This window comes from Impatiens glandulifera, chromosome 2, assembly GCF_907164915.1.
Source record: "Impatiens glandulifera chromosome 2, dImpGla2.1, whole genome shotgun sequence".
Classification (NCBI taxonomy): domain Eukaryota; kingdom Viridiplantae; phylum Streptophyta; class Magnoliopsida; order Ericales; family Balsaminaceae; genus Impatiens; species Impatiens glandulifera.
In genome coordinates this window covers 21,546,931-21,564,764 of record NC_061863.1, presented here as the reverse complement: position 1 = coordinate 21,564,764, position 17,834 = coordinate 21,546,931, and the positions used below count along the sequence as shown (strand labels likewise).

The 17,834-nt window shown below is 33.0% G+C and overlaps 1 protein-coding gene across 1 annotated transcript; it reads left to right on the top strand.

The window, feature by feature from the left end:
* Positions 1-6,268: 6,268 nt before the first annotated feature.
* LOC124927504 lies at positions 6,269-8,843 on the top strand. The gene is made up of 3 exons (XM_047467923.1): positions 6,269-6,632; positions 8,139-8,270; positions 8,350-8,843. Exons 1-3 carry the CDS (start codon positions 6,417-6,419, stop codon positions 8,686-8,688), a joined length of 687 nt encoding a protein of 228 aa, XP_047323879.1. The 5' UTR covers positions 6,269-6,416; the 3' UTR covers positions 8,689-8,843.
* Positions 8,844-17,834: the final 8,991 nt, after the last annotated feature.

Sequence of the window (17,834 nt, the reverse complement as noted above, 5' to 3'; positions counted from 1 at the left end):
ACAAAGGAAAACTAAAAAAAATTATTAGATAGTCAAAAACAAATAAATTCAGGTATGGAAACTTTTTTTTTAGGGAGAATGAATATTAAAAATATGAGATGATTTTCTAATTAATTTAATTTGAAAATTATTATTTTGTAATGATTAATCATAATATAAAAAAGTTTAGTTGGAATAAAAATAAATATTTTTTTAATTAACTTTTAATTTAAAATCTAATAAAAAAAGAATTTGATTAACTTTTACTAAGAAATTTGATTAGTTTTAATTTTGTATGAAAAAAAATTTGTCATTGATAATTATAATAACTTTTTAAAGTTGTAAAAACAATGAAAGTAATTTTATTTTGATTTAGTAGAAAAATATAATTAAATTAAATAAAACAGTTTTGTAAGTAGGAAATGAATGAATGAGAAAAAGGAAATTTTTTAACAATTTTTAGTTCAAACCCTCCAACAAAAAAATATCAACTTTTTTCTATCAAATTATTTTTAATTTTTTTTAAAACATTTTAAACTCATTTCATTAAAAAAAACTCAAAAAAGTAAAAATAACCTGATTTTTTTTTTATCAAGTTAGATAACTCTAAATTCGATTTAAAGAAAACACAAACAAACAATGAATCATTCAAACACAATTAAATGATTAAGAACAAAACAACTTGATTGACTTCTTCGTATGATATTCCCCAATTTTTGGGGAGGCTCAAATTCTACTCACTCATAGGATTACGTCTCCACGTTCACATGAAAGAATTACAATCAAATATAATGCTTCTCCACACCTCATCAATTCTACATTGAATTCTTGAAAACGCCCTAGTCGTTCCGTTCCGTTCCTCCCAAGTATGATAGACAATGGATCCAAAGCAATGTTTGAACACATCTGAATGAAATCTTTCACCTAATTAATTTGGTAAGAAATGAAAATTTGGTCAGTATCCCTATTAATCATAACTAACATGTATCACATGCATTTGCACGATTAATAATATAAAAAATTGTGAAAAAATATTATGGTAAAAATGTTTATGGTCGGGTCAACCCACAATCCGACCCAAGTATCAATTTACTCTAACATATATTCAAATTAACCACAGCTCTCGATCTGACAATTCGGACACTTTAAAAATTAAACATCATTATATATATATATATAGATTAATTAGTTAAAAAGTTGAACTTATATTGTTAAAATGTCTCGCGTTTATCAAATTTGGTGTTGAATTTAAAATTTAAAGTGTTATTAACCTACTTGGTTAAAGAGTTGTACTTGTTTTGTTAACTTGCAAGTTCGAACCATACCTATAGCATATTTAATTTTATTTTTAACTATTTTAAGTTAATGAGTGGTTCAACTCACAATCCGACCCAAATATCCATTTACTCTCAAATATATCCAAATTAACCACAGAGCTCTCGACCCGGCAATCCGCACACTTTAAAAATTAAGCATCATTATATATATAGATTAGTTAGTTAAAAATTTGAATTTGTTAGGTTGCAAATTCGAACCATACCTATAACATATTTAATTTTATTTTTAACTGTTTTAAATTTATGGGTGGGTCAACCCACAATCCGACTCAAATATCCATTTACTCTCAAATATATATCCAAATTAACCACAGCTCTCGACCCGGCAATCCGGACACTTTAAAAAATAAGCATCATTATATATATATATATATATATAGATAGATTAGTTAGTTAAAAAGTTGAACTTATATTGTTAAAATGTCTCGCGTTCATCAAATTTGGTGTTGAATTTAAAATATAAAGAGTTATTAGCCTAGTTGGTTAAAAGGTTGTACTTATTTTGTTAGGTTGCAAGTTCAAACCATACCTATAGCATATTTAATTTTATTTTTAACCGTTTTAAGTTTATGGGCGGGTCAACCCACAATCCGACCCAAGTATCTATTTACTCTCACATATATATTCAAATTAACCATAACTCTCGACCCGACAATCCGGACACAATTTGGTGTTGAATTTAAGATATAAAGTGTTATTAGCATAGTTGGTTAAAAAGTTGTACTTGTTTTGTTAGGTTGCAAGTTCGAACCATACCTATAACATATTTAATTTTAATCCGACCAAAATATCCATTTACTCTCAAATATATCCAAATTAACCACAGCTCTCGACCCGACAATCCGGACACTTTAAAAATTAAACATCATTATATATATAGATAACTTTTTTAAATTGTATAAGTAAATAGTTCCATAGTTTTGTTTTGATTTATAAAAGATATGATTAAATAATAAATTTATTTATGAAAAATAAATAAAAAAATTATTTTTTTAATAAAGTTTTAGTTCAAACTAAATAAATAAAGAAATTTGATATAACTTTTTTTCTTCTAATAAATATAATTAGTAAGTACCAAATTAAAATATTATTATAATAAAATTTTATATTTACATAATCTATATATATAATGTTTAATTTTCAAAGTGTCTGAATTATCGGGTCGAGAGCGGTGATTAATTTAAATATATATATGTGAGAGTAAATTAAAAATATTATCACATTCTAATAGTAATTTTTTTCTCAGTTTTATATCCTTACTCGTGCAAATGCACGGGCTACATGATAGTTAAAATAAATAATACTTAATTTTTTATCGTTATCCCATCATTTTCATCGCATTCATCATAATCTTCGTTGTCTAGATCTATTGTCTGAAAATGAAAGACTTTAATGGTTAGGAGAGCACAATGGTCGTCTTCTTCCTCACATTCATCGTTGTTTTCGTTATTCATAAAAAAAAGGATAACAAATTTGATATGATAACATTCATTTAACTTTATTCTCATCAAATCATTTTACCTCTTCTTTTTTGACATTTTACTCTCATTTCTCAATCAACTAACAATATCATTTCTTACCTAATATATTTCTCATATTACTAATCTCGTGACATCACTTCTGCACCTAGCCATCTCAACAGTATCAACATATTTTACACTCCTTTTTGTCAAACCAACCATCTCATCGTCTCATCAACCTCATTTCTTCAATAAACCAACAATCTCATTTATATATTTAACACCACCAATAATTTTTGTTCTCCAATAAACCTCTCATTATTAATCTCGTGACCTCACTTCGATTATTTTGCTCATCAACCATATCATATCATTATCACAACAATTTTATAATCACTTTGGCAAACCAAACACCAATCCAATCGACCTCTCATCTCGTGACCTCACTTTCACACTTCGGTTAATCAACTATCTCATTCACAAATTTAACCACCAATTTTCTTTTTCCCAATTGACAACTCTTATTAATAATATTGTAACCTCACACACTTTCACACGTCTCACCAAACCAACCACCAAAATCCTAATTGACCTCACCATCACGTGACCTCATACTTTAAGACACATTTTATCTCTCAACAAATCAATCACCAATCTCAATCGACATATTATCTCATGACCTCACACTTCAGTCAATCAAGCTCTCATTCACATATATTTTCAACTATAAATCTCAATCGATCTTTAATCTCGTGATCTTACGATCCTTTGTTACTGGTCTCTTATCTCTCACCAAACTAACCATCAATCTTTATTACCAGCTTCTTATCTCTTGAAAAAAACCACAAATCTCAATTGACCTCTTATCTCGTGATCTCATACTTTCACATGGTCTCTCTACAAACCAATAACTAATTACAATCGACCTCTACTCTCGCGACCTTACGATCCTTTGTTAGCGACTTCTTATCCCTCGATAAACCAACCACCAATTCAAATTGAAATCTCATCTCATGACCTCATTACTTCCACATGCCTCTTATCTCTCACCAATTCCAATGCAACTCTCCACATCTCGTGACATCACATTTTCATACGCCTCTCTTATCCCTTGGAAAACGAATCACCAATCTAAATCACACTTTCACACACATATCTTATCTCCCAATAAATCAACCACCAATCACAATAACACTTTCACACGTCTCTTATCCATTGACAAACTAGCCACCAATCTCAATCACACTTTCACTCGCTTCTTATTCCTCGATAAATCAACCACCAATCTCAATCACACTTTTACACGCATATCTTATCCCTTAATAAACCAACTAATAATCTTAATCGACCTCTAATTTCTTGATCCTCACGATTTTTGTTACTAACTTATCCCTTGATTAAACAACATCTTAATCACACTTTCACACATCTTTTATCCCTCGACAATCTAATCACCAATCTCAATCACACTTTTATACGTCTTTTATTCATCGATAAACCAATCACCAATCTCAATCACACTTTTACACACGTATCTTATCCCTTAGTAAACCAAATAACAATCTCAATCGACCTCTAATTTCGTGACCTCGTGGTCTTTTATTATTGACCACTTATCCCTCGATAAAACAACATCTTAATTACACTTTCACATGTCTTTTATCCCTCTACAAACATCCACCAATCTCGATCACACTTTCACACGTCTCTTATCCCGTGGTAAACTAACCACCAATCGCAATCACACTTTCACATGCATCTTATCCCTCGATAAACCATATCCCAATCACACTATCACAATTATCTTATCCCTCGATAAATCAACCACTAATCTCAATCGACCTCTAATTTTGTGACCTTATTTGTTATCGACCTCTTATTCCTCAATAAACTAACCACCAATCACAATGTTACTAACCTCTTATTTCTCTACAAACTAATCATCAATCATACTTTCACACGCTTCTTATCCTTCGAAAAACTAACCACCAATTTCAATCGATCTCTAATCTTATCACCTCACAATTTTTCATTACAAGCCTCTTATCTAACGACAAACCCATCACAATCACACGTCTCTTATCATTCGACAAACCAACCACCAATCTACCGACCTCTTATCCTTTGACAAATCACATCACAATCACATCTTCACACGTCAATCAAATATCTATTCATATATTTGACCTCTTATTTCTCAACAATCAAACCACCAATTTTAATCGATCTGTCATATTGTGTTGTTATTCGAATATTTAACCACCATTGTTTCTTCATAATAATTTTTATAATAATTTAAAAAGTTGTGTCTAGTAAGATTTGAACATTGATCATTATTATGTATCATGTACACTAACTACTAGACAACTTAATATTGTTAATTTATACTTATAATGTTATGTATGAATATATAATTTATATAACTATTAATTAAAACAATCCCACAATTTTTACATTAAAAAATCTCAAAACTTATCCGAACTAAAAAAAAAAAAATGCAAGTTCATTTACATTTCATTTACATAGTTATATAAAAATATTTAGTTGAATTTAAAACATAACATTTAATAACTTACTTGACTATAGTATTACATTTACAAGGTATATGTTGTAATTTCAAAATTTATATACATCACTTTTAATCTTACTTTCTTAATGAACCATTTCAAGTTTATGGGCGAGTAAACTCGCGACATGACTCAATTATCTATTTATTATATATATATATATATATATATATATATATATCCAAATTAATCATATTTTTAGACCCGACAAACGGAAAAAACCTTAAGATTAAGCGTTACATATCTCGACCCGACAAACGGAAAAAAACGTTATTATATATAAGCTAAGTTGAAGAGTGTATGCACATTCGGCTTAAAAGACTAAAAGGTCACATGCAGAGCCAACCTTGGGTAAGACAACCTATACAGTTGTATGGACTCCATCATTATAGGCCCAATTTTTTAATATTTAATAGTATTATTAATTATATATTATATTATTAATCTTATTTTTTCTTTTTTTCCCCTTTAATATTAAATATATATTATATAATATATATAACTTTTTATCTCCTTTTTAACAATAATATATTAATCATTTATATCTCATTTTATATTATTAAAATTTTAAAAAAATAATAAAAATATATATTTATTATTTTAGGGCCAAAAATATAAATATTGCCCTCAAATTCTCAGGACCGTCTCTGGTCACATGTTCGATTTTATTTGAAAGCGTTTTAAGTTTAAGCGGTAGTCATGGTTGTAGGGTGCAATGCTAGTTCTCTTTTAATTCAAAAATAAATAAATATTATATGCACATAAGAAACTTGAGGGATTGAATGTATGCATTTAAATCTTTGAAGGACTAATAATTAAAAATAAAGAATTTTAAAGCCCTTGTGGTTACTATTATTAATAAGAGAAATACATTAATAAAAGAGTGTCTAATCTTATTCTTCTCTCGTGATTCATCCCACGTCCGTCCCCACTCCCCAGTCCCCACCACAGTCCAATTCCTCTGAACTTGTTTTCTCCCTTTTTCTTTTTGCTTTGTTATCGTAATAAAAGAGATTGACATCAAATAAGATCTACAAATCAGAGGCAAAATCCACCATTGTTTTTGATTAGCCATGGAACTAGAAAGCGCACCTCTTTCTGCTTCATCAAAGGACGGAAAATCAATCAGACAGAACGGCGGTTCCGTTTCAACTAATCATCTCTCTTCTTCTAAAGAGGTCGAAAAGAAGCAGAGAAGAAGAAGATGCTGGTTCATATGCTTGGGATTGATTTTGTTTGTGTTGGCGATCGCAATAATCTTATTGGTGTTGGCTTTTACAGTCTTCAAGGTTAGCGAATTTCAATTTCATTTCTTTTAATTGATGCTCGATAGATATGATTAAATTAGATCCAATATCCTAGGGTTAGAACTTAGAATAGTTGTTGTTCATCGTAACTATTCAAATAGAACCAGTTGAATCGTCGCTAGCTTGTTTGATGTTTAGTTATTTGTGTTTTTTTATTAGGATTTTAAAAAAATATGTTAATTGATTTTTTTATTTTTATTTTTATAATATTTAAATAAAAATATTTGGATGAATAAATTAAATGATTAAATGATAAAGATATAAAAATCCTACAAAGAAAGCAAGACCTTCTTTCATAAATTTTTTCTTTTGAAATGAAATATCATTTCATTAATCTTATTTGTTAAATTACTTAATTTAATTATTTATTAAAAGATTATTATATTTTTATATTAAAAAATATATATATTATCATTATATATTAATTTATTTAACTTTTTCTTTTTTTATAAATAAAAAATTATTTTATTAAAATCAATATTATTCACTTTTTAAAAATAATTTAAGTTTGTTCAAATAAACCTCAATCCAATAAATCCAATAAGACTTTAAAGATATATTTTTTAATAATATTATTTCATTAACAAATAATTTATTTAGAGTTTGTTCGATTTGGGGTTATTTTAAAAACCTAGAGGGAGAAAAAAATAATGATTAGGGATGATTTTGAGGAAGTAATGATTATTTTTGGTAAAAATACTTAAAATGTATTGATATATATAAATAAAATAAAAAATAATAATTTAAAATAAATTTTTTTTAATATTTTGGTTAATGATTTGAGTAATATTATGGATAAAAATGGATGAAATAATATTTGATTTTGTATGAGTTTTTTTAAAACCCTATACCGAAGAAGGCCTTACATTGTTGTGTAAAGTGATTAAAAATATTATTATATTAAAGACAAGCATTTACGGAATAGATTAAAGTTAGATTGATTTTGACGGAAACTATAATTTTATTTGATGTAAGGTGTTTAAGAATAAGATTAGTGCGGTTGTATTAAAAGTAATATTATTTTATATTTTTGAATTTGATTTCGTGTTATTTAATCAAATGATAATAAAAAAATATATGATCTTTAATTTCTTATAGATAACTCTTGTAACTAAATTTCATGTTATATGTTTAAAGTTTAACTTAACCAAATGTATATTTTATTTTACTTATATTTATGTATATTGGACCCATTTGATTGAATAAGTATTTTGAAACAGTGTAAATATTATCCACTAAAGATTAAAATTGCATTTATTTTTTTTTTCAAAAACAGAATGTATAAAATCACTTATTATTTTTAGTTATGAAATAACTTAATTAATTATTTAAATTTAATTTGATATTTAATTGATAATTTAAATGAAGTCAAGTGGATTTTGATAGATTAGTAAGCTGTTTAAAAATAATGATAAATAACGTCCATATGAACAAGATCCAATTAATCATATTTTCTAATTTATATTTATATGTGTGTGTAAAATAAAGGCCAAGCATCCAGTTGTTACTGTGAATTCCATTAATATAAAAGATTTGAACATCGATTTGGATATCTTAAGGCTTCAAGTACACATAAACGTATCACTTGATATCGATCTCTCCTTGAAGAATCCGAACAAGGTATGATCAATCACAATCACTTAAGAATATTAAACATAGTCAGAAACATGAATGATTTCAGTATTATATTTCCGAGCAGGTTGGATTCAAGTACACAAATAGCACATCTTCTCTTGAATATCGAGGAAAAGTTGTAGGGGAGTTTCCCATCCCCGCTGGAAAGATCTCAGCAGGAAAAACAGTTGGCATGAACATAACCCTAACTTTAATGGCGGATCGTTTGTTGTCGAATGCACAACTCTATTCAGACGTTATTTCGGGAAATATGTCACTTAGTACTCATACTAGAATATCGGGCAAAGTTCATGTATTGTTCTTCAAAGTCAAAGTTGTCTCTTATACGGCATGTGATGTGAATGTCAATGTTATCAATAGGTCCATTACAGACATGGATTGTCGCTACAAGACCAAAATTTAAGGTATTATGTTAGTAGATATTTAATATTTATATATTTTTGGTTTGTTTATAGTTTGTAGTGTGAAAGAGTGACTTTATGATATATACAATAGTGGTATGTAATTTAATCTATGAGGTTGATCTTAAATTTTGAACCATACAATATTTGACTCATGGAGAGTCTAAATTGCCTTGTGAATATATGACTCATCTAGTTACTAGTTACTAATAGACACATTCATTCAATTGCAAATTAATCATCTAACAATTCCCACTAGGTTTAGGGACTATTTTCATGCATAATTATTAGAAATGAGAAGATTTTTCTTTTTTTTAGAAAAGTGTGTACCTCTAATCAATTTATTTCTAATAGAGCATTTTGATTCATGGATATTGGTTGTAAAATGGAAATTTAAAGGCAACAATCAAATTGGTTGAACTTATGAAAATAATCTAGAAGTTCAAAAAATTGTGTCTTAAGTTCAAAAAATTGTGCCTTAGAATGTTAAAATGTTATGAACTTTTCACAAGATGTTTTGAGTTCCATACTGTTGTCATTAATGGTAATTTTTTTTCACAAAAATAATTTTTTTTTTTGATTTTGATTGAGTTTAAGTTATTATTGATTAATTTATGACAAATTATATAACAATTTGTAGTTAAATATTTTTTAGAAAAGTGTGTACCTCTAATCAATTTGTTTTTAATAGAGCATTTTGATTCATGGATATTGGTTCTAAAATGGAAATTTAAAGGCAATAATCAAATTGGTTGAACATATGAAAATAATCTAGAAGTTCAAAAAATTGTCTCTTAGATTGTTAAAATGTTATGAACTTTTCACAAAATGTGCTGAGTTCTAGATACTGTTGTCATTAATGGTAATTTTTGTTGTCATTAATGGTAATTTTTTTCCATAAAGATGGTTTTTTTTTTTATTGAGTTTAAGTTATTATTGGTTAATTTATGAAAAATTATATAACAATTTGTAGTTAAATATATTTTTTAGAATTTTACATTTTTCACAATTACATAAATAAATTGAGTATTATCATTTAAAAAAAGGTTAAAAATTTGGAAGAAAAACTTTTAAGCATGATATCACCCTTTACAGGGGAAATTGGACGAAATGACCCTACAAATAAGGGAAATTGCCTCCGTGGTCACCAGATAATTGAAATTGATCTGGTGACCACTTAATTTTTTTTGGACGAAATTACCCTTTTCGCGTAACGCGAAGGGACTTCGCGTTTCGCGAAGTGAGACGCTGTGAAAAGTCCAGAATACCCTTACTATATAATAAAATCCGGCCATCTTTTTTTCATTTCTTTTCTTCTTCTTCTCTCTCTTCCCTTCCGCTTTTCTCCTCCTTCTCTCTAATCTCGCCGGCGACGGAGTTCAACGGCGGCACTCAATGAGCTCCACGACGAGCACAAGCACTGTAACAATTGGTAAGTTTATGTATTTCAAGTTTATTGTTGTTCATTTATGCATTTTCGAATCACTGTGTTGTTTAGGGTTTCTTCTTATGATACTTCCCGTTTCGCTAAGTACTTCCCGTTTCGCTAAGTACTTCCCGTTTCGCTAAGTACTTTCCGTTTCGTTAAGTACTTCCCGTTTCGCGAAGGGTTTCCATTTCACAGTATTAATTATCCCGTTTCCCATTTTTCTTGCAGCCGAAGTTTTCGTTTTCTATAATGGAGAGTGGAAAGTTGATGCTAATGGAATATGGTTTTTTGATGCCTCTTCAATCAAAACATTGGATTTACCCCAAAGTACTCGTTATGCTGAATTAATTGATAAACTCCATGAAAGACTTCAAGTGCAGAAATCTACCTATTTAGTGCTGCAAGTGAAGTATGATATTCCGAATATCACAAATCCTAAACCCGTTTTTATTGAAGATGATGAGGATCTGAACATATATTTATCACGCTTGATTTTGGGTAGAACCGTGTCACCATTGTGTGTGTCTGTAGTAGAGAAGTCACAATTTACTAAAGAAAAGATACCACTACTTACCTACCCAACTCAAGAAAGTATTCTCCCACAATTTACTCAGAAAATTGTACCAGAAGCTTTACCCTCGGAGGTCTTTGTTGAAAGTAATGAAGCCGGAGATAACTCTTTGCCTCACATCCCACTTACTCAGGACTTGCATGCATCGATACCTACACCACATAGTGCGAGAAGAGCATCAACGGGTACACCTACTAGTGCAAGAAGATCATCATTGGGTACACCATGTAGTGCAAGAAGATCATCATTTGGTACACCATCGACAGACATATCACCGACAGACATATCACCGACAGACCCCTCATTTGCGTTGGCGTTAACTACTGAAACTGTATTGGAAGTCGGTGCCTTATTTGAAAATAAAAAAGAACTACAACTGATGCTATATAAATATGCGATGGCTAATCATTTTGAATTCAAGGTGGAGAAGTCAAGAAAACATCTTTGGTATGTGAAATGTTTGGATGAGAAATGCAAGTGGAGATTGCGTGCCGTGAAAGGTAAATTATCTGAGATGTTTGAGATCCGGAAATTCGACCAACAACACTCATGCTCAGTTCTATCTAGGCCAGAGAAAAAAATGCAAACACCAGCATGGGTTATTGGGCAGTGCGTGAAGAGTAAGTATATGGACCATCACCATAATCACTTGCCTAAGAAAATAATTGAAGACATGCAGGCAACTTATGGGGTAAATTTGACTTATAATAAGGCTTGGAGGGCTAGGGAAATGGCATTAGTGGCGGTGCGAGGAACGGTTGAGGATTCATATGAAAAATTACCCTCATACTTATACATGTTGGAGAAGCATAATCCTGGTACCATAACAGACATCCAAACAGACGAGGTCGGGCACTTCAAGTATATGTTCATGTCCCTAGGCCTCTCTATTAGGGGTTTCAAAGCATTTTGTCGTCCCGTATTGTGTGTTGATGCCAGTTTTCTTAAGCACAAGGTGGGAGGTCAACTATTGGTGGCTATTGCATTAGATGCTAATGAACAATTATATCCTGTCGCATTCGGAGTTGTTGATTCAGAGAATAATAACTCTTGGACTTATTTTATGCAAAAATTGAGTGAAGCAATTGGATTAGTTGATGATCTCGTCTTCGTATCCGATAGACACCCAAGCATCGCCAATGCCTTATGTGCTGTTTTTCCAGAAGCATACCACGGTGCGTGCACATATCACATAAAGATGAATATCAACGCGAAATTCAAAACTGATAATTGTCATATGGAGTTTGATATGGCTTCTCGTGCGTACACCGTCCACGAATTCAATCGTTTTTTTTGACAAGATAAGGGTTAAAGATAATAGGATTGCTGCCTATTTGGAAGAAATTGGATTTCAAAGATGGAGTAGAGCATTTTTCCCCGGTAAGCGATACAATCAACTAACAAGCAATTATGCTGAGAGTTTTAATAGTCAGAGCAGGGAAGCCAGAAAGTACCCCATTTCCTCAATGGCCGAGTATTTAAGATTGACAATACAAGGTTGGTTTAATGAGAGAAGAGAAAGAGCGTCCAACCACCGAGAAGTGTTATCTCCAACATATGAAATGTGGTTACGTGAGGGATTCGAGAAGGCTAGATTCTATACAGTATCATCGCTTAACCGATTCGAGTTTTATGTGCATGACAATCAGTCTCATTTTAAAGTCAATTTGAAAGATATGAACTGCACTTGTAGGGTATTTGAAGTTTCTGGTCTTCCTTGTACACATGCAATGGCTGCTGCCCGTCACCGCAATTTGGTTTGTTATGACTTTTGTTCAAGGTATTATTCAGCTCACATGTTCAATCTATTTAACCAATTGTTTAATCGTTTTATTTTCCATTCTTACAGATATTACACAACTGAATCTTGGATGAATGCATATGCGGAGACATGTTACCCTGCTGGTGATGAAGACGATTGGGATATTCCCGAAATGATCAAGGAACGCGTATGTCTAAAACCACCTGTCAAGGTTAAGAAAGGGCGTCCACAAACAAAGCGTATGTCATCTCAAGGTGAGGTACGTAAGGCTCCGAGACGATGCACCTCATGTGGTGGACTAGGACATAATAGGGCCACATGCAAAGCAGTCATGCCTGCTCCATCTACTGTAAAAGCATCATCATCTAAGCATCATGACTCATCTTCTCAACAGCACGAGCCATCATCTCAACAATATGAGCCTTTAGATTGATTGGGATAAGTTGTATAAGTGTTTTGGATAAGTTGTATTATGTTTTGGATAAGTTGTATTATGTTTTGGATAAGTTGTATTATGTTTTGGATAAGTTGTACTCGGATAAGTTGTACTCGGATAAGTTGAACTCGGATAAGTTGTAATCGGATAAGTTGTAATCTGTATGTTGTATCTAGTTTATCTGTGTACTGTAGGAGTACTTAACGCTTCGTTAAGTACTTAACGCTTCGTTAAGTACTTAACGCTTCGTTAAGTACTTAACGCTTCGTTAAGTACTTAACGCTTCGTTAAGTACTTAACGCTTCGTTAAGCGCTTCGTTAAGTAAAACTTGGTTTAAGTGAGTTTAAGTTAGTTACTTGGTACATTGATTTATATGTTCAATTCTTTGGTTTTTAAATATCAGACTACCAACCAACCAGACTACATTAAAACTACAAATATATTAACATGAAATGTAACTTAAGTTGAAGTTCTACCCAAAAAGTAATACAAGTTCAGAATACATAAGCACAAGTCAAGTTCTATCCAAAAATCAATAAACGATTACAATACAAACTAAGGTTCTGTAATTTGATGAAATAACCGGACCGCCATCTTTTGTCGAAAAAACTCCATTTCATTGGAAGTCACCTTCTCTACACCTAAACCAGCAGTCAAGTATTCCATGTGCATAAGCATAAATACACCACAATCCCCACTTTCTGCTGCTCTAGGGACTTCCCCATTTTTGGCGACTGCATTTTTGACTGGGTGTGGCAACCTTTTATATGTCAGTTTCTGGAAATTGAAATTAGGATACCGTCGTAGCTCAGCATCACTGGCTCCCATTGCATATATTCGTGGAAACATCTCACACAAAGGTCTCATGTATGGATCGAGATTCCTATAAATACTCGAGTCGCAGTCATAAACGTCAATGTGATTATCTTGTACACAAACGACGCACAGTACCCAATGCTTGTTGCCAATGTTCAAAGGCACGTAAATATCGTCTACTAGTGGCCATTCTGGCATATGTCTATGAGGCGCTCCCCAGAAGTACTGAGAAAAGACGTCTGATATTGGAAATTTTTCAGGATCTTTTTTATAGTTCGGGTACTCTCGCCTCATCATATCTGCTAATAAGCAATCCCCTATTGATACTTTACAATGTTTATATGTCTTGGGATATTGCTCAATCCTTTTGCGCAACAAGTGGCAGACTGCGTCGATTTCCTACAAAATGGGGGAAAATGCAGCATATATCAAAAACCTTATTCATAAGTTAAAGAATTAATATGAAATGCAAGACTTACAGGATCTTTAAGCCATGTGGACTTTGTTAGAACTCTAACAAACAACTTCTTTCGTGCTTCGCAAGTAAACACAGTCTTTGTCTCATCATTGGTAGCTTCATCTTTCAACAAATTCTGTAATTGAACCAACAACTCATCATCAAATTTTTGAAGGGGATTGATAGTTAATGGATCATTCGTCTTTGGCTGTTTTGACAAAGAAGGGTTGGTGTAGTCTTCATCTTTCTTCTGCTTCCTCACTCTTTTTTTGGGAACTACTCCTTTAGGTGGAGTGTTGTATAATTGGAAATCATCATCATCGTTCTCATCATTCCCATCCCTCGAATCCTTCCCATCCTTCCCATCGTTCTCATCCTTCCCATCCGTGGCATCCTTCTCAACCTTGACTTTCTTCTCAACCTTCCCAACCTTGAGTTTAACCTTCCCAACCTTGGCTTTCTTCTCAACCTTCTCAACCTTCTCAACCTTGACCTTATCCTTCTTTTTCTCAATTATTTCTTGCATCATATCGGAGAGCAACATCTCCCCACCATCCACCTTCACATCAGTCTCAATCTCCCCACCATCCACCTTTACATCATTATCAATCTCACCACCATCCACCTTCACATCAGTCTCAATCTCCACACCATCCACCTTCACATTATTCTCAGTCTCACCACCATCCACCTTCACATCAGTCTCAATCTCCCCACCATCCACCTTCACATTATTCTCAGTCTCGTCCACCTTCACCACACTATCCTCCGCCTTCCTATCCTGCAAAAATAGAATAACAGTGTGGTCAACGTTTACTTCCCAAAACATATGACTTCGCTAATCAAAACTTACCTCAGTTTTATCCTCCACCTTCACACTCTCCTCCTCCACCTTCCCATCCTTCATCTCCATCTCATTCGTCATCATCTCCTCCACCTTCCCATCCTGCAAAAAGAAAACAACAGTGTGGTCAGCGTTTACTTCCCGAAACAACATTTGACTTCACTAAGTAAAACTTACTTCAGTTATATCCTCCACCTTCTCACTCTCCTCCTCCACCTTCCCATCCTTCATCTCCATGTCATTCGTCTTCATCTCCTCCACATTCCCTTCCTGCAAAAATAAAACAACAGTGTGGTCAGTTAAGAACAACAAAAGATAAGTACTTAACGAAGCGTTAAGTACTTAACGAAGCGTTAAGTACTTAACGAAGCGTTAAGTACTTAACGAAGCGTTAAGTACTTAACGAAGCGTTAAGTACTTAACGAAGCGTTAAGTACTTAACGAAGCGTTAAGTACTTAACGAAGCGATAAGTACTTAACGAAGCGATAAGTATCTTTATCTTACCTCAGTCTTGCCCTTCTTTTCCAATTTGCTCTTCTTCTTCTTCTTCTTCTTCTTCTTCTTCCTCTCCTCCTCCATATTATCTAATTTGATTATTAACGTGGCCATCCTTTGGTTGGATTTGGCTAATAACTGTTCGCACATACTAACAACCAACTTTTTCATATAAGCCTTGTGATTTGTTTGAGTTTCTTCGTAAGCTGTTTTCATCTCTTTGAGCTCCTCCTTCACCTCTTTGATGAGCTCCTCCTTCAGCGCTTTTACCTCCTCTTTCAGCTCTTCACATTTACATCCAACAGAAGATGTTGGAGGTAATCCAGGACTAGTAGCGGATGGGGGGCTAGGAATGTTGGCAGGACTAGATTCATAAGCAAGCTTCCTCTTCAGGTTTACGGCTTCTTTGAGATTAAGCGCAGCCTTTCTCTTCCGGGTGTTTGGTTTGGAAGTAGGTTCTTCATGTTCATCCTCAGGTTCACTTCCCTCCTCTTCATCATCATAATCCTCCTTCACTAACTTCCCTTCTGTAAATCCCTCAAAAAATTCATCAGTTGACTCATCTATTTGTTCAAAGTCCTCACCACTGTATAACCTCTTCTCCATGGAGGACTCTTCCATCTCAGTCAGATCCGTTGTCTCCAGGGCAGTCTTTATCTCGATCAAGGTGTTCTTCCTGTTGGAATGATAGACTAACAACCTTGGGCGTAGAGGATCATTAAGCTCATTCTTTCTAGCAAATTTAGGAACAAAACCTTTGATGACCTCATATGTCCACACTTGAAATGCCAGTGCAAACCCATAAATGTTATAAGCAAAAGGAGCATAAGGATCAGTACTCTTTTCCTTCTTCTTCTTATAATATTTGTGACTGAGATGTCTCATGTTCTTGTTCAAACCCTTGAGGGTGGCTCTAAAGGTCACCTTCCCCCAAGGAAATCGGAGGAAACTTTCCTCGTCTTCGACCATGTGGAGGATTTTGGCAAATACCACCCTCCTTGGGTCAAATGAAAATAGGTACTGGCAAATCAAGCATACCAGCCCCATCTTCCAGGCATCTTCCTTATCTCTACATTTCAAAAAAGCAGTCTCCAAGTCTTGCATTACTACACTCGTCTTCCCTTTAAAATATTTTACCAACAGAGGTGGACAACCTCGGCATTCTTCTTCGTTCACCTCAGGAAACCTTCCGAAGTTTAGGCCCGTCACCAAGGCGTACTCTTTCATACCAAACACAAGTTCTTGCCCATTGATATTGAAAGTAATCTCCTTGGAGGTTGAGGTTACCCTCCTAAGCAACATGTGATGTACAATAGTTCCTGAGAACTGCAACACTGGCGCAGAGACTATATATCTGAATTGGGTATTGTACACCTTCTCCACAAGATCCATTTCCTCAAACTTCATAACAATCTTCTTAAGGCAGAGGGCGCTTTTCCAAGAAATCCGTCCAGGGAAATCAGGAACGGTGGTTTCTGCCATCTACAAAAGGAACAACAACAAAAATGTAAGATCATATACATAGACCACATCAAACGTTAAGTACTTAACGAAGCGTTAAGTAATTCGCGAATCCCTAAACCAGAAACAATAACCAACAACCAGAAACAAACATGCAAATATAATGCAATAATCAATAACCAGAAACAAACATTAAACGCTAAACCTAACCAATATTAAACCAATAAACTGAAACAGCCAAAACCCCTAAAACTAAACATGCAAATATGAAAACCCATAACCAAAAAAAGACATGCAACAACCAAACTAAAACTAACCTGAGATTTATGGGGAATCAATGATAGAGAGGGAGGACACGAGGGGGACGGGCAGATCGGCCTTGTCAATGTCTTCTTCAGTGTGACGGTTGTAGAGAGAGAGGAATCGAGAGGATAGAAGAGGGAAAATGGAAGAAATGAATGTCCAAATGTTTTATTTTTTAAAATATATGGTATGGCGCGTGCATATACGCGCGCCTCTTCGTCTTCCTACGCGCGCGTGCAGAAGCGTTAAGTACTTAACGAAGCGTTAAGTACTTAACGCTTCGCTAAGTACATAACGCTTCGTTAAGTACTTAACGCTTTGTTAAGTAACTAGCAGAAACGATATCATCTGCAAATATCATCACAGCCAAAAGAACAATCAATAAGATGAACAAACTAATAAACCAATATGAACAAATATAACCCAATATGAACAAATATGATTCAATATGAACCAATATTAACCAATATCACCAAAAAGAACATATTTAGGGTTAGGGTTTCATTAAGAAATACAAATAATAACATAAATCTGTTATATAAACATAGATTCGGGGATTAGGTTTCTTATCT

What these genes read in the sequence shown, in the direction of transcription:
- LOC124927504 (XM_047467923.1), top strand. Translation starts at nt 6,417, where the DNA reads ATGGAACTAGAAAGCGCACCTCTTTCTGCTTCATCAAAGGACGGAAAA. An exon ending in TGGCTTTTACAGTCTTCAAG is followed by an intron (nt 6,633 to 8,138) that starts GTTAGCGAATTT and finishes TGTAAAATAAAG; the next exon opens with GCCAAGCATCCAGTTGTTAC. An exon ending in CCTTGAAGAATCCGAACAAG is followed by an intron (nt 8,271 to 8,349) that starts GTATGATCAATC and finishes ATTTCCGAGCAG; the next exon opens with GTTGGATTCAAGTACACAAA.